General features: G+C 45.7%; 1 protein-coding gene across 7 annotated transcripts in view; it reads left to right on the top strand.

The window, feature by feature from the left end:
• Positions 1–27,376, top strand: part of LOC132805834 (RNA-binding motif, single-stranded-interacting protein 2-like) — a 339,644-nt gene that overhangs the window by 114,367 nt on the left and 197,901 nt on the right. For 5 of the 7 annotated variants that reach the window (XM_060821132.1, XM_060821135.1, XM_060821130.1 and 2 more), the window contains exons 2-3: positions 793–959; positions 25,746–25,804. In XM_060821132.1, the coding sequence (XP_060677115.1) occupies positions 793–959; positions 25,746–25,804 (226 nt within the window). The remainder of the gene's footprint in view (positions 1–792; positions 960–25,745; positions 25,805–27,376) is intronic. The other 2 variants (XM_060821137.1, XM_060821134.1) reach the window with 1 other exon arrangement.

The raw sequence follows: 27,376 nt of genomic DNA, 5'->3' as shown, positions 1-27,376 counted from the left end.
ACTCAGCTGGGAGTGGTGAGAATATGGGAGGCAAACAGAGATCCTTTTCAGGGCAAGTTGGATAACTGCATGAAGAAATGGGAACAGAGGCGGAATTTTGGAGGGAAAAGGCTTGAGTGAAGCATAAGCACTGGTATGGGGCAGGTAGGCTGAATGGTCTGTCTCTGTGCTGCATGTTTGATGCAAGCCAGTGAAATATGTAATCAATGATGAATGTTGGAAGGATCAAACTGGACTGGAAATCCTTTTCTTGAGAGCTTTTTTTTCATAGAATTCAGTATTGCATATGTCTACCTCTGACCTGCAACTTCAGTATCCCAGAAGTCACTTTTTAAAAAAAAATTAACCAATTTTTCTAAATAACCTGTACAGAGATGTTATTACACACTTCTAAAGCAGGTAAGACTTGAACCTGGGCCTCCAAGCCCAGGGGTAGGGACACTGCCACTGTGTCCTAAGAGGATCCCCAGTGCCTTTTTTTAAAAGTTCCCCCACAATGTCACTGCACCCAGTCTCTCTCTTTATAAGTGCTCTGGGTGCTTAATTAACAATGACCGTAACAATATAATTGGCGGACCATTAATGATTATCAATCATTAATACTAGGTGTAATGTTAGCTGGCATCTCCAATCTCAGTATCCCACTTTATCTCACTGAGATTGCTATCTCTGTCTGTGTTATCTGCCCCCACTCCTGGCTGGGAGCTTGCCACCTGAACTCAAAAGTAGGTAGGATTTTCTCTCACTTTGACTTTCAGCCGTTAATGGAATTGGATTTTGTTTTTTTCCCAGCAGCCCTATGTCCCACCCGCCCAGCAGATGGCACCGCCCAGTCCCAGCACCAACAGCAGCAGTAACAGCAGCAGCGTTGGAGGAGAGCAACTGAGTAAAACCAACCTTTACATCCGTGGGCTTCACCCTGGTACGACCGACCAGGACCTTGTCATGCTCTGCCAACCGTAAGTACTTTGTGTGCTTTAAATGATCCTATGGGACTGGAGGAGAGGTGAACAACACCTTTTGAGACATTTTTGTGATGGCTGTGCACTGCTGAGGTACGCTGTTTGCTAACAACAATGATCATGAATTGAATAAATCTCTTGAAATGTTGCAACTTTCAAATCTTTGACCATCCTTAAAGTTCCAGTCTTCCTTTGATTATCCATTTGCCTCTGTTATAAAGCAAGGTGTCAGCGAGAGCTCAGAAAATGAGGCGTGGATATTATGTTGAGGATGTGACAGATAGTATGTGATTTGAGCGGGGGGCTTTCAAGGAGATGGCCACTCTGGTAACTTGTCCTTAGAATGGCACGCATCGAGATCTGCAGCCTATGTCACTTATCTTTGTTTACCCCTGTGCCTCTCTGTGCAGCAGTACAGAAATGTGACCGTGTTAGCTTTGATCATAGTGTTAGCATGGCATGATGCACAAGGGCAACTCGCAATCAAATAAAGGACCAATCGTGGGGCCTCCGATGCATGTGCTAAGGTTGCTACCTCTGCCATTATCACAGAGCGATTGACTGACTGTGTCCTTTGAGGTTCACACTGGAAGATCTGAGGATTGCCCAGGTTTCCTTAAATCCAAAAAGGCTGATGGTGATGTTAGCATTTCTCACTGACTAACCCAATGCAGTAGAAAGGGCCTGTGTTCCTTGGAGTTGATGAGAGGTGACCTTGAAAGTCAAATGTTGCAACTGACCAAATTCTGGGCATGAAACAAATTGAAAGACCTTTCATGAATATTTAGCTGAGGTCAAAAAGTGGCCATGATCGCATTTGAATGGAAGGGCTGAATGGCCTACTCTTTCTTCTCCGTTGGTCAAATAGAATGATCTTGGGATTGATGTAATTATTTTTACCTGCTTCTCCAATTTACCATCAGTGTTTTTGCAGGAGGCATCTTTTGTGCTCATTAAAGTGAGCATTACCAGTGATGAGAAATGGCATCCCATGGCACTGTCACTGCCTTTCAGGCACCCCAGTGGTGACAGCAATCACTTCCAGTCTGGTAAAGGCCAGACTGTTTCTGAGGGCACTCTCTATTTCTCTCTCTCTTTGCTACTGTGACAACTGAAGAGTCTTGGGGGCACATGCCCACTAAATGGTATGCTTGGTAAGAGCATGGCAATCCAGCCTAAACTCAGAGTAAAAATTTAAATGAAAGGGTAAAGCGTTCTGAGTGCAAATTCTCCCCACCTTGTAGAGTTTTGTGTTGAACTCCACCGGGTGGGGCAAAATCTCCAGTGGAGATGAGGGAGAGTCCTGCTGGGTCCTTCCACCACTGTCAACAAAAAGACAGTTTTAGTTGGGAGTGACCCTTGATTTTTTTTTAACCTGCAAATTATGACTAAATGAAGTGTGTGTGGACTCGATGTAATGAAAACTGTATGCAATTGTTCAGTGGCACTTGTAATATTCATTAAACAGGTGGCAGACGAATGTGTTTCTTTGAAAAAAACAGCTGCTGAAAATTATAGAAACCCCATATTGTGGAAACAGGCCATTCGGCCCAACAAGTCCACACAAGTAGTCTCCATTTTAGAAGGAATACTTCAGGAGCAGAAACCTAGAAAGCAGCAGCAGGAATAGGTCGTTCTTCCCTTTGAGCCTGCTCTGCCATTCAATGTGACCATGATGATCATTCAACTCACTCTCATGTTTTTACTTTCTCCCCATACCCTTTGATGTCTTCAGCACTAAGAACTATATTAAACTCCTCCTCGAAAACATTCAGTATTTTGGCCTCAACTACTTCCAGTGGCAGAGAATTCCACAGGCTCCCCACTCTCTGGGTGAAGACATTTCTCCTCGTCTCAGTCCTAAATGGCCTATCCCATATCCTTAGACTATGATCCATAGTTTTGGACTCTCCGGTCATTGGGAACATCTTTCCTGCACTTACCCTGTCTAGTCCTGTTTTATAAATGTTATAATTTATAAATTTTATAATTTTATAAATTTCTATGCAATCCCCCCTCATTCTTGTAAATTCCAGTGAATATAGTGCTAACTGATCTAGTCTCTCCTCATGTGTCAGTCCTGTTATCCCAAAAAATCAGTCTGGTAAACCTTTCTTGCACTTCCTCCATCACCAGGATGTCCATCCTCAGATAGTATTCCTGGGATGGTCTCACCAAGGCCCTGTACAATTGCAGCAAGTCATTCCTGTACCTGTACTCGAATCCTGTTTGAAGGCCAACATGCTGTTTGCCTTCTTCACCGCCTGCTGCACCTGCAGTGTTTATTTTCAGAAACTTGTGTACAAGGACATCTATGTCTCATTGCACCTTTCCCTTTCCCAATCTGTTCCCATTCAGGTAATAATCTGTCTTCCTGTTTTTGCTCCTAAAGTGGATAACCACACATTTATTCACATTATACTTCATCTGCCCACTTACTCAACTTGTCCAAATCACTCTGCAGCATTCCTGACCCATCTCACAGTTTGCCCCCTCAGCCAACTTTTCCAAGAAGTTGAAAGTTGATGGCTTGATGTGCCCTTCCAAAGTTGAGCAAGGAGGACTTCATACTTGGTGAGAATGAGCTGCCTGCACACACCATGCTCTGTTGTGGAACCGGGAGCACATTACACAGAGAAGTGTGCCTTTTGTCACTGATTAACTGACTCCAGTTTCTGGGGTAGGTTAGTGAGGACAGTGGAATGGCATAGGCCCTGATTCTGGTCAGAGAGTTGAAGTCTACTTTCCAGGCTGGCTGCAAGGTAGATCACCTTGCAGTTTGTCGATTTGGTGTCAGTTTGAAAGTCTGCCAATGGTGGATTTTTGCAAACTATTGCCCAGTCTGCAGCAGTGCCTCATTGCCTGCTCCTCGCCCACAGGATGGTGCTTCCTGATTGTTCTTTTCTCCAAGCTCATTTTTATGCCCAGCAAACTGTAGGGGCAGCCAGGGCACAGGAGGGAGTGTAAAAACCAGGAGACACCATCTCGGAAGAAGGGGTAAGCCATTTCAGACTGAGATCAGGAGGAATTTCTTCACTGATGAGTGGCGAATCTTTGGAATCCTATACCAGAGGTTGCGGAGGGTCAGTCATTTGAGTCCATGATCGTGACCGAGATTGATAGATTTCTACATATGAAAAACATCAAGGGATTCAGGGAGAGTGTAGGAAAATGCCACTGAAGTATAAAATCAGTCATGATCTCGTTCATTGGTAGAGCAGGCAATATGTATCTGTGTAAATCAACAGTTATTGAAGTGCGTAAAGATTGGCTCCAGTTCTACCCATTACCAACTGGCTTTCTGATGTGTATGACTGAACATTGTGCAACTGTCAATGAGGGGTGAGGTGGGCAGAGCCAAACAAGCTTTCCTTTGCTCCACATTATACGCAATGGTTCTGAAAGGGCTAATGCTGAAGGCTGCATTAAATTCCACCCAATCTGATGAAGTCATAAGGATCATTGGGCATGTGAACCCTCGAATGTAGAAGCCCAATCATTAAGAATAAATGTAAATGGGTTGCTTTGTACCACGGAGAAAGTGAGGACTGCAGATGCTGGAGATCAGAGCTGAAAATGTGTTGCTGGAAAAGCGCAGCAGGTCAGGCAGCATCCAAGGAGCAGGAGAATCGATGTTTCGGGCATGAGCCCTTCTCCATTCCTGAAGAAGGGCTCATGCCTGAAACGTTGATTCTCCTGCTCCTTGGATGCTGCCTGACCTGCTGCGCTTTTCCAGCAACACATTTTCTGCTCTGTACCACGGGGTGGCAAACACCTGGAAGTAAGATTGGCAGCTCACCTAAAGATGGCAGGTAGCAACAGACAAGTTGTCAGCCTGTGATTAGTGCAAATGTGTTTTCTTTGTGTTAACAACTGTATTAAAAAGTAATTAGAGGCCCCTTCTGATGATATATTGGGAATAGCATGGCCTCACTTGACACTGAGATACATCGACCAGAGAAAGGTAGCCTGCCAAAGATCATTAGGCTGGCATTGGTAGGTTGCCTGGCAACAGGACCAGGTTGGGAAATGAAGCCCGTCATAGTTGAGCAATTGGACACCGTGTGGGATAATAGGTGAAGAATGGCCATTGAAGTGGGCTATCAGAGGGCTGCTGCCATCCATACAATCCCACAACAGTCAGTACTTTAAATGCAACCGCTCCAGGACTGAATGTTCCAAACCTAGTAGGCTGCTTAAGTGGGCAACATAAAGTTTTAGGTGGCACATCTTGCAAGACCTCCTATTGGCTAGCCAAAAATTCTTCCTGGGCAGCATAAGCCTGAGACATGCTATCTAGTCACTGGTACCTGTTTCTGCTATTAGCTAATAAAGAGTACAAGCAGGAGGCTGAAAGAACGCAGCAAGCCAGGCAGCATCAGGAGGTGGAGAAGTTGACGTTTCGGGTGTAACCCTTCTTCAAGGCTAATGCAGGGCAGTTAACCACCACCTAAACACAAATCTAAACAGGAGAAGACCATTCAGTCCATCGAGCCTGTTCCAGAATTCAAATTAGATTATGGCAAATCTGTACTGAACTCCATCTACTTGCTGTGCTTCTCTAACCCTTGGTAACCCTCCCCAACAAACATTTGTCCTATTCAGTTTTGACGCTTTCAGTCAAACCTCAGGCTCCATAGTCATTAATACTCAAGAGAAGACCAGTCAAGACTATGCAATTTGTAGGGCTGTTGTGGCACGGAGCTAGAGTCCCTACCTCTGGGTAAGGTGACCTCGGTTCAGGTCCCACATATTTCCAGAGGTGTGGCTGTACAGGTTGGTCACAATAATAATATTTTAAATTTTGAATAAAAGCAAAATCTGCTGGAAATCTGGAACAAAGAGAATGCTAGAGAAACTCAGCAGGTCTGGCAGCATCTGTGGGGAGAGAAACAGTTATGTTTCAAGTGCAGCATGAGTCCTGAAGAAGAGTTGCATCAGACATGCAATGTTAGTTGTTTCTCTTTCCATAGATGCTGTCAGAGCTACTGAGTTTCTCCAGCACTTTCTCTGTGTTAAATTTGCTGATGACCCACTGCTTCCAAAAAACATGCAACCTGGCCTCGTACTTTAGTCTTAGTTGAAGGCATTTGAACAAATCTGTCAACTTGTTTGAATTTGACTTTAAATTCCTCGGCTGAGTTGAAACGTGTGGCACTGGAAAAGCTCAGCAGGCCGTGCAGCATCCGAGGAGCAGGAGAATCGACGTTTCAGGCATAAGCCCTTCCTCAGGAATGAGGCTGGTGTGCCAAGTGGGTTGAGATAAAAGGTGGGTGGGGGGAATGTGGAGGGGCGCTGGGAGTACTTTAGGTGGGAGGAGGTGAGGGTGAGGGTGATAGGCCAGAGAGGGGGTGGGGGCGGAGAGGTCGGGAAGAAGATTGCAGGTCAAGAGGACGGTGCTGAATCCGGGGGTTGGGACTGAGATAAGGTGGGGGGAGGGGAAATGAGGAAGCTGGAGAAATCTGCATTCATCCCGTGTGATTGGAGGGTTCCTAGGTGGAAGATGAGGCGCTCTTCCTCCAGGCATCGTGTGGTCAGGGTCTGATAGGGGAGGGGAGGGAAATATATCCCTGGTGGTGGGGTCTGTTTGGAGGTGGTGGAAATGACAGGGGATGATACGATGTATCTGGAGGTTGGTGGGGTGGTAGGTGAGGATCGGTGGGGTTCTGTCCTGGTGGTGATTGGAGGGGCGGGGTTCAAGGGCGGAGGTGCGGGAAGTGGTGGAGGGCATCGTCGATCACGTCGGAGGGGAAATTGCGGTCTTTGAAGAAGGAGGCCATTTGGGCTGTTCGGTAGTGGGATTGGTCCTCCTGGGAGCAGATGCGGCAGAGGCGAAGGAATTGGGAATACGGGATGGTGTTTTTACAGGGGGCAGAGTGGGAGGAGGTGTAATCTAGTTGGTTGTGGGTGTCGGTCGGTTTATAGTAAATGTCGGTGTTGAGTCGGTCGCCCCAGATAAAAATGGAGAGGTCTAGGAAGGGGAGGGAGGAGTCTGAGACAGTCCAGGTGAATTTGAGGTCGGGGTGGAAGGTGTTAGTAAAGTGGATGAACTGTTCAGCCTCCTTGGGGGAGCATGAGGTAGCGCCGATACAGTCACCGATGTATTCCTTGGCCTCTGCTTTGATATTCAGCACTGACAAGTTAACTCCTTTAGCCCAGGCTCGTTTTTGTGTTGCAAATCTGCCAAGTTGAACATCTCCTTTCTAAGCCGCAGTGGCCAAACTGAACACAGGAAACAAATGTGGTTTTTAGTTCAGGCAAGGCCAAAAGCTTTTGTGTGCAGAATGTCAGCTAGCCTCCTTGCTGTTGTGTGCTCTGTGGTTTGTGGGTTGCCTACTCTGACTGGACCAGTCCTTTCTATTTGTGAATGGACTGAGAAGGAACTGAAACTGGGGTGAAAAGCTGCACAGGGTTTTCCTGTTGAGGGTTTTCTCTTGACTTGCTCTGTCAAGCATTTACAAAAAAAAGTAGGAAATGGTAGACACCACAGTTTATCAGTTGGCGGGGGATCCTCAGTTATTTTCTCTGGTTTTGGGGGCATAGAAGGGGTGGGGTGGGGCAGAATATGACCCCAACAGCAATGATGTCAGAAAGCACTTCCTTCCACAGAGCAAGTTTGGAAATTCTCCAATTGATAATAGTTTGGGCAAGGAGTAATAACGGTTACGAAAATCAAGGTGAGCTGAGCAAGTTCACGTGCAGGTCAGCCATGATCTCATCGCATGACAGTAAGAGGTTCAAGGGGCTGAATGGCCTGCTGCTTCAGTTCTTTTGTTCCTAAATGTGAAGGCTGCTTGCCAGAAGATAAGCAAATGCCTTCAGAACACAGGAGGCTGAGGAGCAGAGCAGGTTTAGAAAGGTTTGAGACCTGTCAAAGTACTTCTGAAAGGAATTCCCACCTTCAGGTAGAAAGTCAAGGCCTCTGAGGTGAGGAGAAGCTTCAGAGGAGATTTCATTGAGGTGTTCCAAATCTTGAAGGATTTCAATATAATAAAATGTTTCCATTGATAGAAGGATTGGAAATCAGGGACACATGTTGAAGGTGATTGGCCAAAGAACCAGAGGGGTGATGAGAATTTCTTTGACGTGTTGCCACAAACAGCAGTGGATTCAACCATAACTTTCAAAAGAGAATTAGTTAAATACTTGGAAAGGGAAATTTTGCAGAACCATGATAAAAGAGTGGGTTAACTGGATAATACTTTGAAAGAGCCAACACAGGAATGATGGGCTCAATGGATTTTTCCGATCCTGTGTGATTGTTTGTTTCTGTGGAAAAACTGGAAAAGAGTGACATAGAGTAGGTTGATTGATGGAGTTCATACTAAGAGGCTGTTTCCCTCTGGCAGGGGAATCTAGAACATATGGGGACATAGTCTCAATATAAAGGGTCAGCCATTTTGGACTGGGATGAGGAGAAATCTCTTCACCCAGAAGGTGGTGAATGTTTGAAATTCTTCACCTCCAAGGGTTGTGGAAGTTCCATCATTGTCTATCCCCATTCTTAACTTTATTCAGAGTTTTGGTCCTTCAGGGAATTGTGAGATGTGGGGAGCAGGTTGGAAAGTGGCATTTAGATCCAAGATCAGCAACAATCAGATTGAATGGCAGCGCAGGCTTGCAAGTCGTGTGGCCGCCTCCTTCTCTAATTGTGTTTTTGTAAACATGGAGAGGAGGAGAAACAGACAGAAAGCAATGTAAGACAGAATTAAGGTCTGAATTTGTTGAATTTAATGCAGAAGCTCAGGGACTGCCCTGGAGAACAATGAGGGTCTGCTCCTAAAGCTTATTTGGAACATTGCAAAAACAGCTAAAGGCTGAAAGCTTTGAGCAGGTACGGGAGAAGATTTGGAAGTGGTGAGCCACAGGGGAAAATCAGGGTTATGTTTGAGGGTGTAACAGAAATGTTCGGCGAAGTGATTACCCAATTTTCACCACAGATGAGCAGTGCATATAGGACACTAGGTCAGAGGAATAGCATAGATATTGCTGTCTCAGGCAAAAGGACTATTTTAGGGAGAGAAAAATGCTGATTGGGTGAGGTAGGGAGGAGACTTGTTTGCTGCCTCAGCCAGTAGGCCTAAATGCCTGTTTACTGTGCCAAGCAATTCTGTCCAAAAATCCCTTATAGCAAATAGTTCAAAAAGTACCCTGACTGCTTCTCTATCTCACTCATAGAATCAAGAATAAATAGGGAGCACACTGAAACGACATTAGCTTATATTTATATATTGATAACGTAAATATAACATAAATTGAAGCATCCTTCACAGAGAGAAAACAGAGCAAGATGGACTCCTAGCCAATGAAACAGGTGACTAAAGAGGTGTGCTTAAAGAAGAGAAGGCAAGGAGTTCGGGGAGGGAAGTGTATGAAATCACATGACTGAAGGCAGAGCCGACAATGTTGGAAGGAAAATGCTTCTGGACTATAAATAAGACAAAAAGGAATTGACAACTGAAGATTGCATAAAGTGATAGGTAAAAGTTAAAAACGAAGAGATTTCAGTCAAGTTGAATGCTGTTCAAGAAAGGGAAAGGGTGATGTGTGTGTGTGTGTGTGTGTGTGTGTGTGTGTGTGTGTGTAGGTGCATTAGTGATTGTGTGTGTTAATGCATGTTTGTGTTAGTGAAAATGTGTGTATGATGTACATGCATGCCTTCATGCATGTTGTGATACAGCCTTGCTTGTCACAGCTGGCTCTTGCTGTTACAGCACAGAAAGACTGTAAGAATATTTGTGGGATTGATGCAAATAATTGATTTTTTTTTTGTTATCCCAGTCCCAAGTTTGATTATCACTCAAACTCCAGCATACTCCCATAATCTGGCACTTTCCAATAAAGTTGAGATTGTATTCATCAGGGAGGAGTGGCTGAGATGGTGAACTGAAGGGATCTTAGTTTAACATACAAAGCAAAATGCTGTGGAAGCTGGAAATCTGAGCTAAGACAAAAAAGCTGCCAGAGAAACTCAGCAGGTCTATCAGCATTTATGGAGGACCTTACATTAACCTGTTGAAAGGTCGTTTTCACTTGGAATGTTAACAGTTTTTCTCTCCACCAATACTACCTGACCTGGTCATGATTTGTACTGTTTCTTGTTCTTTGCCCTGTTTTGTTTTTAAACCTCTTGGGTATACTCTTTATAACTCACAATCATATTTATTCCGTGCTTATCCCTCATAACCTCCTCCTCACTGCCTTGTTTTGGGCTGCCAAGCCTTGTGCCAGCTCTCCTCCCCACCCACCTTGCCCAGGTGGCCAATCTTCTTCAGTTGTGGGTGGCACAGTCTGGCGTTTCGAGGAGAGGAAACTTGCAGGATAACCCCGCCCATGTGACTCCTGACCAATGGCGTTGATCCCATTGCCAAATGGGATCAAACCCGAGATTTTCCCCTTCTGTACAGTGCAATGCCATCTCCACAGCGTCTTGTATCGTTGGCACACAGCTGCCCTTCTGATAGTGGGGAGAGGCCTGCTGTTACATATAACATAGACTCCTTACAGTGTGGAAGCAGGTCATTCAGCCCATCAAGTCCACATTGACCCTCCAAATAGCATCCCACCCCCTGCCCTATCCTAATAACTCTACATTCCCCATGGCCAATCCTCTTGACCTACACATCGTGGTGGGAGGAAATAGGAGCACCCAGAGGAAACCCACGCAGATACAGGGCGAATGTGCAAATGCCACATAGTCATCCGAGGGTGGAATAGAACCCGGGTTCCTCACACTGTGAGGCAGCAGTGCTAGCCACTTTGCTGCCCCTGCATTGGCGTGAGAAGTAGAATTACCAACCCTGCTTTGATGTTCTGCTGGAACTCGAGTCACATGACCCTCCCATTGCCAACACACTGCTATTGGTCCATCTCCTGGGTGATCCTGCCTTCCAACAATTAACTTGGAAAAGGTCAGACCCTTTTGCCGTGATATGTACTGAATGAGATTGGCCTCTGTTGGAAGTTGAGATTGTGGAGCTTCTGATAAATTTACTGGCAGGGCCTTGTTTGAGGGATTTTTTTGTTTGATGCAAAGAGAGGCCGCCCACCAAGTGGGATAGTCTGTGACACCAGGGAGTCCGGGGGAGCAGTCCCCAGGATGAGAAAAGCCAGCAGAATGGCTAAAGACAGAAAGCAGGATGGGGCTGTAGTTGTGGGAGCAAGCCCATCGTGGAGAGGTTTGCTTGAGGGCTGTGGTGGGGCAGGAAGAGCACAGCAGAAGAGTCAGGCAGCATCCAAGGAGCAGGAGAATCGACGTTTTGAGCATAAGCTCTCCATCAGGAATGAGGCCTCATTTTAGCACCACCCTCTTTGACGTGTGGGACCGTGTCTTTACTGCCACAGATGGCACTGACAGTGAGCTAAAACTGAAGGCCAGTGTTGAGCTGGTGTCTGTAGTTTGAAGGCTTGATGCCATGCCAGTGCCAAGTTGCCCAGTGCCGACAGGGATGCAGTAAGGGCTTTGCAATGGGCACTCATGTATCTACTGCTGGGGGGTAGAGCAGAGGATGGAGCTGATGGTTAGAGAGGAGTGTGAGAGAATAACAGAAGACCAGCCAAATAATTTTGACCACGTTTGACCCTCTTAGTAACCCCCATCTGCACACCGTCTACTGGAGAGTCTTGAGGTGCTGAAGTCAGGTGAGGACTGGCTCAGGCACAGCTGTGATGCCCCTGCAGCTGAACATCTGGCCCGTGTTCAGTACCTTTGTCCCATATGTGCAGAGTGATGCTGGGAGTGACTCATCGGCTTGTGTGAGGAAGGGGAAGTGTTGGTGTCAGTGGGGGTCACCTGCTTAACAGAGATGGGCTGCACTGGCATTGCACCCATGACATCCCAAAATGCTTCCCAACCAATGAAGTGCTTTCTGAGTGTGGGGAAAGAGCTGGGACCTTGTGCAGGAGGGAAAATTGGAGCCTGTGTCAGTAGCTATAATGAGCTTCCATCCTCTGGAGAATGAGCTACAAGAGAAATACAGCACACTGCAAGTACAGTCAGTTGCAAGATGTGACTGTTAGAATCTGTCATGTGAGTGGGCACAAGTTCCACTTACTGCGTTCACAGCCTGGTTTGACAGCATTCCTCATCGACAGCACATTTTTTTTGAACTAGCCTTTGGAAGAGGGAAATGACTCGCGTTTCTGTGTCGCCTCTCATATCCTCAGAGCGTGACATAGTGTACCTCCCAGTCACTAAATTACATACGGAAATGATTTCCATCATCACTGTGTCAGCACCTGCAGCAAACACAGCTAAGCCATGCCAATGGGAATTAGTGACTGGGTGAATCACGCAATAGTTAGAGCACAGATATAGGCCACTCAGCCCATTTAGTTCATACTGGTGTTTCTGCTCCACATGAGCCTCCTCCCACAACTTAACCTCAACTTCTTCCTCCCTCCTTGTTATCCCTTTCAACACATCTGTGATTCATCCCTGTGGGCATTGCCTCCAGATGCTTGCTGCTGATAATTTTTCCTGGTATCAGTTGCCCGCCTGTGAGTGCCACCAGCTAGGCTGAGTCTCCCTTCTTGTGACAGTGTGTCCAAAACGGTCGATGATAAGCCAGCCCCTACAGATCGTTCTGGGGCAGTGAGAAGGAAGAGAAGGTCAAATTGCCCATTGTGTGTATATTCAATAGGATGCATTGAGGTGTACAAATGCTTATGACTCTGCAAAGGCTACAGGGACTTGCACACTGTGACCAACCATTGTCATGTGACCTATAATGTAGTTGCTTATGGATTGAGGCATGCAAACATAAACCACTGCATTTATTTCAATGCAAGGGGCCTAACAGGGAAGGCAGATGAACTCGGGGCATGGTTAGGAACATGGGACTGGGATATCATAGCAATTACAGAAACATGGCTCAGGGATGGGCAGGACTGGCAGCTTAATGTTCCAGGATATAAATGCTACAGGAAGGATAGAAAGGGAGGCAAGAGAGGAGGGGGAGTGGTATTTTCGATAAGGGATAGCATTACAGCTGTGCAGAGGGAGGATATTCCTGGAAATACATCCAGGGACGTTATTTGGGTGGAACTGAGAAATACGAAAGGGATGATCACGTTATTGGGATTGTATTATAAACTCCCTAGTTGTCAGCAGGAAATTGAGAAACCGATTTGTTAGGAGATCTCAGTTATCTTTAAGAATAATAGGGCTGTTATGGTAGGGGATTTTAACTTTCCAAACATAGACTGGGACTACCATAGTGCTAAGGATTTAGATGGAGAGGAATTTGTTAAGCATGTACAAGAAAATATTCTTATTCAGTAAGTAGATGTACCAATTAGAGAAGGTGCAAACCTTGACCTACTCTTGGGAAATAAGGCAGGGCATGTGACTGAGGTGTCAGTGGAGGAACACTTTGGGACCAGTGACCATAATTCTATTGGTTTTAAAATAGTGATGGAAAAGGATAGACCAGATCTAAAAGTTGAAGTTCTAAATTGGAGAAAGGCCAATTTTAATGGAATTAGGCAAGAACTTTCAAAAGCTGACTGGGGACAGATGTTCGCAGGTAAAGGGACAGCTGGAAAATGGGAAGTCTTCAGAAGTGAGATAACGAGAGTCCAGAGACAGTCTGTTCCTGTTAGGATGAAAGGAAAGGCTGGTAGGTATAGGGAATGCTGGATGACTAGAGATATTGTGATTTTGGTCAAGAAAAATAAGGAAGCATATTGTCAGGTCTAGACAGGATAGATCGAGTGAATCCTTAGAAGAGTATAAAAGGCCATAGGAGTATACTTAAGAGGGAAATCAGGAGGGCAAAAAGGGGACATGAGATAGCTTTGGCAAATAGAGTTAAGGAGAATCCAAAGATTTTACAAATACATTAAGGACAAAAGGGTAACTAGGGAGAAAATACAGCCCTGAAAATGTGTTGCTGGAAAAGCGCAGCAGGTCAAGCAGCATCCAAGGAATAGGAGAATCGATGTTTCGGGCATGAGCCCTTCTTCAGGCTCATGCCCGAAACGTTGATTCTCCTGCTCCTTGGATGCTGTCTGACCTGCTGTGCTTTTCCAGCAATACATTTTCAGCTCTGATCTCCAGCATCTGCAGTCCTCACTTTCTCCTAGAGAATACGGCCCCTCAAAGATCAGCAAGGTGGCTTTTATGTGGAGCCGCAGGAGATGAGGGAGATACTAAGCGAGTTTTTTGCATCAGTATTTACTGTGGAAAAGGACACGGAAGATATAGAATATAGGGAAATACATGGTGACATCTTGAAAAATGTCCATATTTCAGAGGAGGAAGTGCTGGATGTCTTGAAACAAATAAAAGTGGATAAATCCCCAGGACCTGATCAAGTGTCCCCGAGAACTCTGTAGGAAGCTAGGGAAGTGATTGCTGGGCATCTTGCTGAGATATTTGTATCATCATTAGTTACAAGTGAGGTGCCGGATGACTGGAAGTTGGCTAACGTGGTGCCACTGTTTAAGAAAGGTGGTAAGGACAAGCCAGGGAACTATTGACCGGTGAGCCTGACCTCGGTGGTGGGCAAGTTTTTGGAGGGAATCTTGAAGGACAGGATGTACATGTATTTGGAAAGGCAAGGACTGATTAGGGATAGTCAACATAGCTTTGTGCGTGGGAAAGCATGTCTCAAACTTGATTGAGTTTTTTGAAGAAGTGACAAAGAGGATTGATGAGGGCAAATCTTCAGTAAGGTGTTTGACAAGGTTCTCCATGGGAGACCGGTTAGCAAGGTTAGATCTCATGGAATACAGGGAGAACTAGCCACTTGGACACAGAACTGGCTTGAACATAGAAGACAGAGGGTGTTGGTGGAGGGTTGTTTTTCAGACTGGAGACCTGTGACCACAAGGAGTGGAGTGCCACAAGGATCAGTGCTGAGTCCACTACTTTTCGTCACTTGTATAAATGATTTGGATGTGAGCATGAAAGGTATAGTTAGTAAGTTTGCAGATGATACCAAAATTGGAGGTGTAGTAGACAGCGAAAAAGGTTACCTCCGATTACAGTGGGATCTTGATCAGATGGGCAAATGGGCTGAGGAGTGGCAGATGGAGTTTAATTTAGATAAATGCGAGGTGCTGCATTTTGGGAACGCAAATCTTAGCAGGGCTTATACACTTAATGGTAAGGTCCTAGCGAATTCTGCTGAACAGAGAGACCTTGGAGAGCAGGTTCATAGCTCCTTGAAAGTGGAGTCGCAGGTAGATAGGATAGTGAAGAAGGCGTTTGGTATGCTTTCCTTTATTGGTCAGAGTATTGAGTACAGGAGTTGAGAGGTTATGTTGCAACTGTACAGGACATTGGTTAGGCCACTTTTGGAATATTGCGTGCCATTCTGGTGTCCTTCCTATCAGAAGAATGTTGTGAAACTTGAAAGGGTTCAGAAAAGATTTACAAGGCTGTTGCCAGGGTTGGAGGATTTGCGCTCTAGGGAGAGGCTGACTAGGCTGGGGCTGTTTTCCCTGGAGCATCGGAGGCTGTGGGGTGACCTTATAGAGGTTTATAAAATCATGAGGGACAGTGATAGGGTAAACAGACAAGATCTTTTCCCTGGGGTGGGGGAGTCCAGAACTAGAGGGCATAGGTTTAGGATGAGAGGGGAAAGATATAAAAGGGACCTAAGGGGCAACTTTTGCACGCGGAGGATGGTATGTGTGTGGAATGAACCGTCAGAGGAAGTGGTGGAGGCTGGTACAATTGCAAGATTAAAAAGGCATCTGGATGCGTATCTGAATAGGAAGGGTTTGGAGGGATATGGGCCGGGTGCTGGCAGGTAGGACTAGATTGGGTTGGGTTATCTGGTTGGCATGGACGAGTTGGACCGAAGGGTCAGTTTCTGTGCTGTACATCTCTATGACTCTATGACTCTGACTCTGTCCACACTGACACTCCAAAGAGCATCTCACACAGACCCATCCCCCTACCCTCTGTAACCCCACATTTCGCATGGCTAATGCACATAACTAACACATCCCTGAGGGAAACGGGAGCACCCAGAGAAAACCCGTGCAGACATGGGGCAAATCATCAAGGCTGGAATTGAATCCGGGTCCCTGCTGCTGAGGCAGCAGTGCTAACCATTGTGTCACCATAGCACTCTTAATTAATTCTAGGTACATCATTGAAGGTAAGGACATTTTAGAAATTGCATCGCTCCAACGTAATTAAACGCCTTATAGGCAATGCTCTGCTTTGAAAAGCCCACAAGCTGTGGATAAGGCGGCAGCCATTTTGCATACAGTAAGATCCCATAACCTTCAATGAGATGAATGACCAATTAGTCTGGAATAGTCTTGGGAGGGGAGGGGGATCTCGTTGGTCGGGGCTTGAGGATTGGCCAGGACCTCAAGGAGGGTCCCTTGCCCTTCTTCCATGGGACTATGAATTTATGTGTAGATCGGAAATACCAGGCTCAAGCCTCAATTCCCCACTCTAGAGGCTGGAGCACAACAGTCTAGGCTGACTGTGGAACTGCTGCACTGCCCGAGCTGTTGTCAGCCATTTATGACCTTAACCTGGTGCCCTGTTGGCCTGCTGTACTGGCATTTGCAGGATAGCGGGGCAATTGTCTCCTGTGCTCTGAGCAACATCGATCAGCATGACACACACAAAAAAGAGAGAATCAGATGATGACATTGCTGCTTGTGGCAGTTTGCTGGGTGCAAACTGGATTCTGTACTTGCCACAATAACACTTCAAAAAGGTACTCCATTGCCTGGGAAGCACTGTGACCAGTCTGGTGGTCATGCAAGTTGCTATGTAAATGCACACCTGAAGCATGTTTTAATGAAATTGGAAAGGCAATTTTAAAATTGAGTAAACCTGACTGAGAGCCAGTGTTGATCAGTGAAGGAAGGCGATTTGCTGCAGGTTAGGCCACCAGATGAAGATTACTGACTGTGACGTGCTGGGAATTTACCTTCTGGCAGAGATCTACAGGGGATGTATTACCAGAGGTGAGTTGGATGAGGAGAAGGTTGTCAGAATCAGGCATCAGTGGGCACACATGTCTGGAAGGCTGGTGTGAGAGGGAGAGAGTGGAAAGTGGGCAGCTGAAGTTGCTGCATTCGACAGGTGCCTTACAGAGAATGAAGAAGGAAACTGCCAATTTAGTCTGAGTGGGGGTCGAATCTGGGATAGCCACAGGAGAGCTACAGTACCAAGGGAGCACTAAAGGGTGAGTGTTGGGGGATTCAGAAGGGTACAGTGCAGGAGAAGAGAAAGGAGAGGAGGCACAATGACAAAGAGAGGGGTCTAGGAAGGCTAAAGAGAAAGTAAATACAAAAGTTTTAAAAAGTAATTGTACACAGTATTTGGAGGTTGGAGAATGGTTTATATGGAGGTAGGATTGCCATCAGTGTTGCCTCAAATTTGTGTGCGCTATGGCCCTTTTAAGACTGACACATGACTAACTGTACATATCTTACAGGGGCCATGACTAATGTTCAACCTGCTTGCAAGGCACATGATGGCTGCCGGACTGAACATCTTCACACATCTTCTAGGGAACATCAGTTCCTTCAATCTGTTAATCTTTTTGTGCACTCCAACAGTGGATTGGCTTCACTCTGAGCTACTGAGTGATTGCCCACACCTCCACGAGGACATTCTTTGCTTTCCGTTTCACTCCTCATTCCTCCCTGTAGTTCCTGTTCTCACATTTTCCAACATCATTCGCCAACTCTCTGCCCATTTCAAGTATCTCCAGAGCTCATCCTGCATTGGAGCATCTGCCACCTCCAGGTCCTTCATGAAAGGATCAGTCAAGATTAATCTCAAAGCAGATCCTGGTAGGCCTCACAGAGAACATTGCCCCTGGTTGACGACAACACCTTGTACAAGTTCCCCTCTGGGTTCTTTCATTCAACCACTTACATATCTATGATACAATACTTCCACTGATTCCCGCTCTTTTTTATTTTCAGTACCAGTCTCTCCAGAGGATCTGTGTCAAAAAGGCCGTACTGCAATCCAAGTACACCTCATCCACTGCATTAACTCTGTCCAGCTCCTTTGTCACACTCTCAAAGAAAACCAGTAAGTTACACGTCATAACCTCCCCTTCATGAATTCACGTTGTCTTTCTCTTTTCTGATTTTGCTTTCTAAACAGATGCACCGCGAACTTATCTCTGCTAAGTGTTTGTATAACTCAACCACAGTGGTTGCCAAGTTTCATGGGTCAGTAATCTCCTGGGTTGTTCCTGGCTGCTGCTGTTAAAACTGGGAGGAACACCTGCTTTTCCCCAGTCGCTGTGTAGTCTTGCCAATGTTCTGGTACTTCTAGAAGATTAGGATTGAGGTTCCTCACTTAATTCATGTATCTAGGGACAAAGTCCTGAAGGCAGTAAGCTTGGAGACAGAAAGGGCATCTCATGAGGCAGGATGGTACCACACCTAAACCTTGCTAACTTTCCACTTCAACCAGAATTAATTTGTAGGCAGGAGGGGTCGTGTTTGACCTTCTGAGCCCATTGCTAATTGAGGTCCTTAAGTAGGGGAAAGTGAGGACTGCAGATGCTGGAGTTGAGAGTCAAAACGTGTGGTGCTGGAAAAGTGCAACAGGTCAGGCAGCATCTGAGGAGCGGGAGAGTCGACATTTCGGGCATAAGCCCTTCATCAGGAATGTCTTAAGTAGCCAATTAATAAACACTCAAGAGCCTCCTCCTGGGATTATCATAGCTACAGGTGGTTAAAATCTTCGAGTAAAAAATGAGGTCTGCAGATGCTGGAGATCACAGCTGAAAATGTGTTGCTGGTCAAAGCACAGCAGGCCAGGCAGCATCTCAGGAATAGAGAATTCGACGTTTCGAGCATAAGCCCTTCTGATGAAGGGCTTATGCTCGAAACGTCGAATTCTCTATTCCTGAGATGCTGCCTGGCCTGCTGTGCTTTGACCAGCAACACATTTATAGCTACAGGTGGGCCTATCACCATATGGCATTCCTGATAACTGCATACCTGAGGACCACGGTGGGGTTTCCTTGATCAAGGGCAATCAGGGCCTGATCAAGGGACTGGACATCGGGTGCAGGGGTGGGAGTAGCGGTGTTTACTGGGAGCTGCTCCCCCCCCTTGTTTTCTGCCCCTCACTCCATGCGGCCCCCAAACCAAAACCACTTGCTGATTGCTTACCTTTGACCTAGGTCCTCTGAGTGCAAAACCTGCCAGCTTCTGATTGGCTGATGGATCTTTCTGGACTGAACATCCTTCTGGGGTCTTGATTCTAGGGGTGTGTTCACTGATGCCCTTGGCACTGTCTGATTGGCATGTGGTTTGGTTAGCCTTCTCCAGAAGAAACAGAGGGGTCTCTCTCTGGCTTGCCAGCCAACTGACAGGATCCCTGAGACCTCAACAAGATTTATTTTACATTTAGACAACTACTTGACCATGTCTGTCGTGATGCATTACTTTGACAAAATGCTTGTGATCCCTCTCCAGATCAAATAAATTACTTATTTCCTCCTTGATTAAAACGGAGGCTGAATACCCTAATAGTATTCCAGCAGCCTGTGTGCCATCAGTTGCCATGGCTTCACCTTATCCCACTTTCTGTAAGCCCCACTCCAGCTTTCACAAATGAAAATGTTTTGGTGTTCTCTTTCAGTTGTCCCATTGTATTCAAAGTGAAAGCTTTCTTTCAAATATTGCTGATATTTTGAAACACCTGCCATTTTGCCATTGAAGCTGTTTTAACTTGTCATCCAGTTCTTGTATTTAATGGTACCTACTCATGGTGTTGTTTTGCTGTCAGCAACCAGTACCAGTTTGTTCTCTAGTTCTGCTGTGTTTCTGTTTTTTTCAGTCTGGCTGTGGTTTGTTGACTGGTTTGTCAGTGCACTAACCTCTCTGTAATCCTGCCCCAAAAGTTGGTAATCCTACAGAGATACCCTGGTGTAAGGGTCAGGAAGAACACACTGGCTCAGTAACAGAAAAACAAAGAAAACTGAAGCAGGAGTAGGCCATTCAGCCCTTCTAGACTGCTCATCCATTCAATATGATCATGGCTGATCATCCAACTCAGTATCCTGCTTCTGCTTTCTCCCCAAACCTTTGGATCCCTTTAGCCCTGGGAACTATATCTAACTCCTTCTTGAAAACATTCTGTGACTTTCTCAACTACTTTCTGTGACAGAGAATTCCACAGGCTCCCCACTCTCTGGGCGAAGACATTTCTCCCCATCTCAGTCCTAAATTACCTAACTTGTATCCTTGGACTGTGATCCTTTGTTCTGGACTCCTCACTCATTGGGAACATCCTTCCTGCATTTACCTTGTCTAAACCTAGAAGTTTATTGGCATCTCTGCCTTTGTCCCTCATGTAGATTCCAATGAATACCGACCTAACTGATTCAGTCTCTCTTCATACGTTACTCCTGCCATCCCGGGAATCAGTCTGGTAAATCTTCGCTGCATTCACTCCATTGTCAGAACATCCTTCCTCTGATAAGTAGACCAAAACTGCACACAATATTCCAAGACTCTGTACAATTGCAGGAAGATATCCCTACTATACTCAAATCCTCTCCCTATGAAAGCCAACATACCATTTGCATTCTTACCCGCCTGCTGCTGCTGCATGTCTCATAGGACACCCAGGTCTCATTGCGTTTCCCCATTCCCCCAACTAGCCCCATTCAGATCCTGTTTTTGCTACCAACATGGATAATCTCCCATTCAACCACATTCTTCATATTATCTGAGGGCTGCTGCCGGCCTTACCTTCTGGCATAATTCCGATCCGGCCTCCGTGTCACTACGTGTGTGTGCTTACAGGTGAGGCATCTTATCGGAGCAGAACAGAGCAAGGCGAAAGGCACTTATGTTGAGTTCAGCAGCCTCAGTGGTGCCAACAGATTCTGGGAACCCACTATGAAACAATGCCCACACTAGAGAGAGACGTCTGCTGTCTCTCTTTTGGGGTCCTGTTTCCTGATCTCCGCCCTCATTGTTGTATAGTGGTGACTTATTTGGCTGGCAACACAGGTTCTTGGGGAGGTCACCAGCAATGGCACAGCAAAAGAGCATGATCCTGCAGAGACTGAAAAGGTGGAATAAAAAGAGGAATAAAAACATTCGATGGGCCTGGCAGCCTCTGTGGGGAGAGAGAGAGAGAGAGAGAGAGAGAGAGTGTTCAGGTCAAGGACCTATCAGAATAGGCCAACATGGAACAGATTTAAAACCAGTAAGGAGGCAGTGATAAGACTAAAAGGAAGATAAGAGGATGAAACAAGGGATGGTCTGTGATGGATGGAAGGCAGGAGATATTAAGTGACCAAAGAGTTTGCAGTGCAAGACAAAAGGGGATGCTAATGGATCAAATAAAAAAAACCATAAGGACGTAGAGCTATTGCCACTATCTGCTGTCCAAGAGAAGCGATGCAATGGGTATGTGATGAGGTTATTGCTTTTGGTTTTGTAACTAACAATGGCTACTAGATGAAGTGCTGCTCCTAGAGCTCACATTGAGCTTTGGTTGATGCATTTGAGAGGATGAGGGCAGACTTTACACACCACAAGGCCAGAGGCTAGCTTGAAAACTAAAACAGGACTCTACACATGATGTCCACACTGCTTCTTGCTGAGTCAGCAGGCAGATTCTCCTCAAGCCTGTGCCCAGACATCTTCAAGCTGCTCTGGCATTTCAGATGTTGATGTTTGCAGCAGCTAGATGGACCAACTTCTTGGCACGGCTGGGAACCAGGCGTGCCAGGCATTGGCTGATGTGATGTGGTGCCCAGATCAACCAGCCCTGCTTTCAGTCAAGTGACAGGCATTGCTGTCATCAGTGTTAATGGGTGAAATTGGCAGAGGCAAGTGTTCAGGCTCTGGTGATTTGCTTGTACAGTTGGTGCAAGGTGGTTGGCACAGGATGACAACTACAGCGTGGCACTGGCATCATCAAAGACTCCAACCCCAGTAGCAATTGTCTAACAAGAAACACTCTTTGAACATTGCCTTGACCAATCTTGCTGGCATGACCCCCTCAGTGGGCCAAGGGAGGGGGCCAGAGGCTACATGTGAAGTTGGATGCCAGTGGAGCCTGGCATAAAGAATACCCAGCAGCTTATTCAAGTTTGGGCGCAATCGTAGGAGGTATAGATAAGGTGAATGGCAGGTGTCTTTTCCCTGGGGTGTGGGATTTCAAGATGAGGGGGAAACTTTCTTAAACAGAATGGTTCATGTGCGGAATGAACTTTTAGAGGATGAAGTGGATGTGGACACGTTACAACATTTAAAAGACATTTAGTTAAGTATGTGAATAAGAAATGTTTGAAAGGATATAGACAAAACACAGACACATGGGACTAGTTTGGTTTGGGAATTGTGGTAGGCATACGCTGATTGGACTGAAGGGTCTGTTTCTGTGCTGTATGACTCTATGACTCTATCTGAGATAACATGCAACAGGTACACAAGGGAGAAAATAATTGAAACAAAGGGTGTGATAAAATAGGGTGGTAGGAGGCTTGTATGCAGCATGAACACTAGCATAGAGCAGAGGGGCCAAATGGCCTGTCACTCTGCTGTAATCTGGTAGAATTCATTGTAATCTATAAAAAGGGGTGGGGTGGTCACTCAACTAAAATTCTGCTCTAGCTTGCTTAATTGTAACCCTGATGAGCCGCAAAGGGTTATACAGGGCTGGGCAGCGATATCCCTTGGCGTTGAAGTTGTGTCGGTGAAGGGAAGGCTTCCCAAGCCAGCGAACATGCCCGAGGCTGAGCTGGTGGTGCCCGGATCTCTGGTCTCAGTGGCCAGCATGACAAAGCGAGGGGAAAAGGGGACAGATGCTGCCTCCTGTTCAGGAGACCAAGCCTGGTTCAGTCTGTGGCTTCTCGCACGCACTTGGCCACCAGTGCAATTAATCACCAGAATAAACTGTAATGAACACCGAGCCATTGAGAAAGAGCATGAGATCACACGGATGCCTTTGCTTGAATGAGTCATTCAGGAAATTTATACGCACTCTCGAGGCTGTAGCTGACGAGAACAGGAAATATTTTTGCACGTGACAAGATTTATTTTTAGAGGCTCCTGATTCATTTAACTCTGGTAACCTTTTCCCTCCTAGGAAGGGGGGAATTGTTCAAAGCAGACTGCTTGCTTTGAACATGAGAAATCTGAGGAAGAATGGACTATTCGGCTTGCTGAGAGCATCCTGCTATTTTGTGTATCAGTCTCTCTCGTTCTTACTTTGACCTCTCCTGTGTTAATCAAGTGGATTTGGGTGTTTAATTTTACTTTATTCAGAGTAATGCATGTCACTGATTGGCCCAGCATTTATAACCTTTCCCTCATTCCCCTAGAGAAGGTTGTGGTGAGCTGCCTTCTTGAACCACTGCAGTCGGTGTGCTGTCGGTAGACCCACAATGCCCTTAGGGAGGGAATTCCAGGATTTTGACCCAGCGACACTGAAGAAACGGTGATACATCGCCAATGTCGAGATTGTGATGCTGGTAAAGCACAGCGGGTCAGGCAGCATCCGCTGAACAGGAGAATCGACGTTTCGGGCATAAGCCCTTCATCAGAAATTAATCATTCCTGATGAAGGGCTTATGCCTGAAATGTTGATTCACCTGCTTCTTGGATGCTGCCTGACCTGCTGTGCTTTTCTAGCACCACACTCTCGACTCTGATCTCCAGCATTTGCAGTTCTCACCTTCTCCTCCTTTAGGGATGTAATACCAACCAATTGGGCTGCATTGTACTGAATGGTGTCAAGCTTCTTGAGTGTTGTTGGAGCTACATCCATCCAGGCAAGTGGGGAGTATTCTGTCACACTCCTGACTTGTGCCTTCTAGATGGTGGACTGGCTTTGGGGAGTCAGGTGGTGAGTTGCTCACCACAGTATGCCTAGCCTCTGTGACCTGCTCTTGTATTCATTGTATTTATATAGCTAGTTAAGTTGTGTTTCTGGTCAATGGTAACCCCCAGGATGGTGATAGTGGATGTTTCAGTCATGGCAGTGTCATTAAATGTCATGGGACAATGGTGAGATTGTGTTTTGTTGGTGTTGGTCATTGCCTAGCATTTGTGTGGCACAAATGTTACTTGCTACTTGTCATGCCAAGCTTGGATATTGTCCAGGTCCCACTGCATTCGACCTTGGACTGCTTCAGTTCCTAAGGAGATGCGAATGGTGCATGAGGATAGGATATGGACATATCAGAAGCAGAGAGATGGGATTGGGGATAGCAGTGCAGACAGTCACATGGGTGTGTGAGAATGGAGTGTACAGTAATTGATATCTCCTTGTACACCATTGTTTAGGATACCACACAAGGAGTGCTTCACAGGTGATAAGGTCCTTTGGAAGTGCAGTCACTGTTGTAATGGCAACAGTTTCTTTCGCACACATGGCTCAGTGATGCTGGTTAAGCAGCACTGGAGGATTCCCCAGTCCCTTTTTGGGATCCTTTCCATCCACCGGAGAGGGCCTCGATTTCACATTCCACCCAAAAGGTGACACTTAAAATTGGACCAGGGTCCTTTTGGTACCTCATTTATACATTTCCCCACACATAATTTTTCTTGCTATATTTGTTCACAGGATGTGGGCATCACTGATTTGGCAGTATTTATTGCTCATCCCTAATTGCCCAGAGGGCAGTTAAGGGTCAACCACATTGCTTGTGGTCTGGAGTCACATGTTGGCCAGACCAGGTAAGGACTGAAGATTTCCTTCCCTAAAGGACATCAGTGAATCAGATGAGGTTTTATGGCAATTGATAATGGTTGCCACTAAGCTAATTTTAAAATTTAATTTGAAAATGAACTTGTAGGATTTGAATCCACGTTGCCAGACCATTTAGGCTGGTGCTCTGAAGTATTAGCTCAGAGACATTAACGTAAGACCACAACCCCTCCAATTGGGACAAATGGGATTTTAGTATCTTTGACTGGAACTATGTTGGGGAATTGAGTAAAATCATTTTAATCGACGAAAGGCTAATCTCTTGTCTCATTGTCCATAGACTGAGCAATAGTGCCACTTTTCATAATTTTCTAATGTGTGTCACAGCAGGAAGGCATGCTCAGCTGGTTAAAGCTTTGTTGGAAAATACGGGTGGTCCATTATGACATTGGTTGTTTTCTCAGTGGAAAGAGGCCATGAACTTTACGCAGGGGTCACTCAGGCGTCACGGAAGAGGGGTCAGGTGACTACATGGTGATTGGGACCACCTCGTACGTTGAGAAATGCAGCCCTCAGGGTGGGCCCACATAAGAATTTGAAAGAGAAAGCAATTTTCTGGGTAGGAAAATATTTTTAAAAATTATACAGGAGGATTATGGGAAATCAGAACATTCAGAAACCAATTATGTGTTTGAACCAGCGAATCAAAAGCTAGACTTTGAATTGGCATTGACTTGACAGAGAACAGAAGGCTTGCATTTATATAACACCTACTTCAGCCTGAGCTAAAGCTCCTTACAGTCAATGTAATACTTGTTGAAGTGTAGGCACGTGTAATGTAGGGGGAAACGCAACAGCTATTTGGTGCACAGCAAGCTCCAACACGATAATGACCAGATAATCTGCTTTTATAATGTTGCCTGAGGGACACTTATTGGTCAAAAGATTAGAGAGCGCCACCTCATCTCCCGGTCCTCTTTGAAACAATGCCAGGGGAGTTCAGGATTGGCAAATGGAGCTGTGGTTTAATCCCTTGCCTGAAATGCACCACTTATAACAGTACAGTTCTCTATCAGGGCTCCCCCTGGAGGCTCAACCCGAGACTAATGGCCTTAATGCTGATTTACGTAATTTCTGAATTGTCCTTTTCTTTGTGACAGGTATGGTAAAATCGTCTCCACAAAGGCCATTCTGGACAAGACAACCAACAAGTGCAAAGGTAGGAGACTGTTCTTGTCCACTGTTTGGTATTAAAGGACTTAGAAGCTTGAAGCAGGGAGCCTTGACACAACTGTCCACCCCTTGCCCCCACTCAGATGCAGACCTATCATTCATAATTTTGGCATTCCCTGATTTTAAGCTGCGCTAGCATGGAAGGTGAGGAAGCTCAGAGAAGCCATTGCAATTGTGGAGTTATCGTCAGTTCCTTGTTGGAATCTGAGGTTAAGTATTGTAAAGGGATGTTGTAATCTGCATTGAGGTGAGATAACTGCATTGCGATTTTGTTTTTAATGTGAGTTTTCAGCCAGTCATCTGAACAAACTAGTTGGATTTGACCTGAGATCAGCAAGGTGTGTGATAACAGGGAATGCGATCTTGTGCTTTGATTGCAAAATGTGGAGTGAATTGCTCTGGTAACTGTATTTATACTGTGGGAATTTCTGCTACTGTACTGTCCAAACAAGTTTTTAAATGGGTTGACGTTGCTCAGTGAGATGCCAACGATACTGAAATGTTCAGATGAAATTCTCCTTCTTTGGGGATTGTGGTAACAACAACTTGCATTGATATAGCGCCTTTTAGTTTGAACATCCCAAAAGAAGTGTTATCAGCTACAAAATTCGGTTCCGAGTCACATGTAATGGAGACGGGAGAACAGATGGCCAAATTTTGGTCACGGTGGATTTTTCAGAGGGGACAGAGGTGGAGAGGTTAAGGGAGGGGATTTCAGAGCTTGATACCCAGGCAGCTGAAGGCACCTAGTGACTTGAAATTGGGAGGAGCTTGGAGGTTTGTAGGGATGGATGACTTTACAGAGATAGGGAGGGGAGGGATTTGGAAATCCTGATGTGAGTGAAAATCGAGACCAAGCTTCAGTGAGTATAGGTGTGATGGCTGAACAGGATTCAGTGTATTTTAGGATGTTGCTTAGTAAAATATCAAATGAGCTCAAGTTTGCAGATAACTAAACAGATTTGGCCTCCATTCAGATAACGATGCTTGTCCTTTCTTTATGCTCTCACAGGATGTGGGTGCTGCTTGCTGGGTTAGCATATATTGCTCATCCCTAATTGCCTCTTGACTAAGTCGCAATGAACTAGCTGCTTAAACTATTGCGATCCGTGTAGTGTAGGGCATTCTTGGTGCTGTTACGGCAGGGAATCGAGAGGATGATTTGAACCTGAAATGGTTTGCATGAACCATCATTCAGTGGGAGCAGGGTAGGATTCAAAATCTTTGCTTCCTTGCTGCTTATTCCATGGGAAAAGGCTCAGGATTCTCCAGTCATTGCTTTGGGGGGGGGGTGGTGGAGGTGAATGAACTACAGTTCCGTTAGTGTGAAGCTGAGAGCTGGCAAACATCCCGCAGAGCAAAGAGTGCCACAATAATGTTCTTTGTCTGCAAATAGGTTTTAGTAGATGACTTTTTTAAAAAAAAAAGCAAGGCCTTTTTATTTCTCACAAAACTGCATTGATATTTTGTCTTTACCCTCCACACTTCCCCTCCTACACGACTGACCCCACAGAAAGTATCATTCTCATCCTCAGCAAAACACAGGTTTGAGATCTTC

This window comes from Hemiscyllium ocellatum, chromosome X, assembly GCF_020745735.1.
Source record: "Hemiscyllium ocellatum isolate sHemOce1 chromosome X, sHemOce1.pat.X.cur, whole genome shotgun sequence".
NCBI lineage: Eukaryota > Metazoa > Chordata > Chondrichthyes > Orectolobiformes > Hemiscylliidae > Hemiscyllium > Hemiscyllium ocellatum.
The sequence above is the reverse complement of the archived record's forward strand: the minus strand, read 5'-3'. Positions and strand labels throughout refer to the sequence as shown.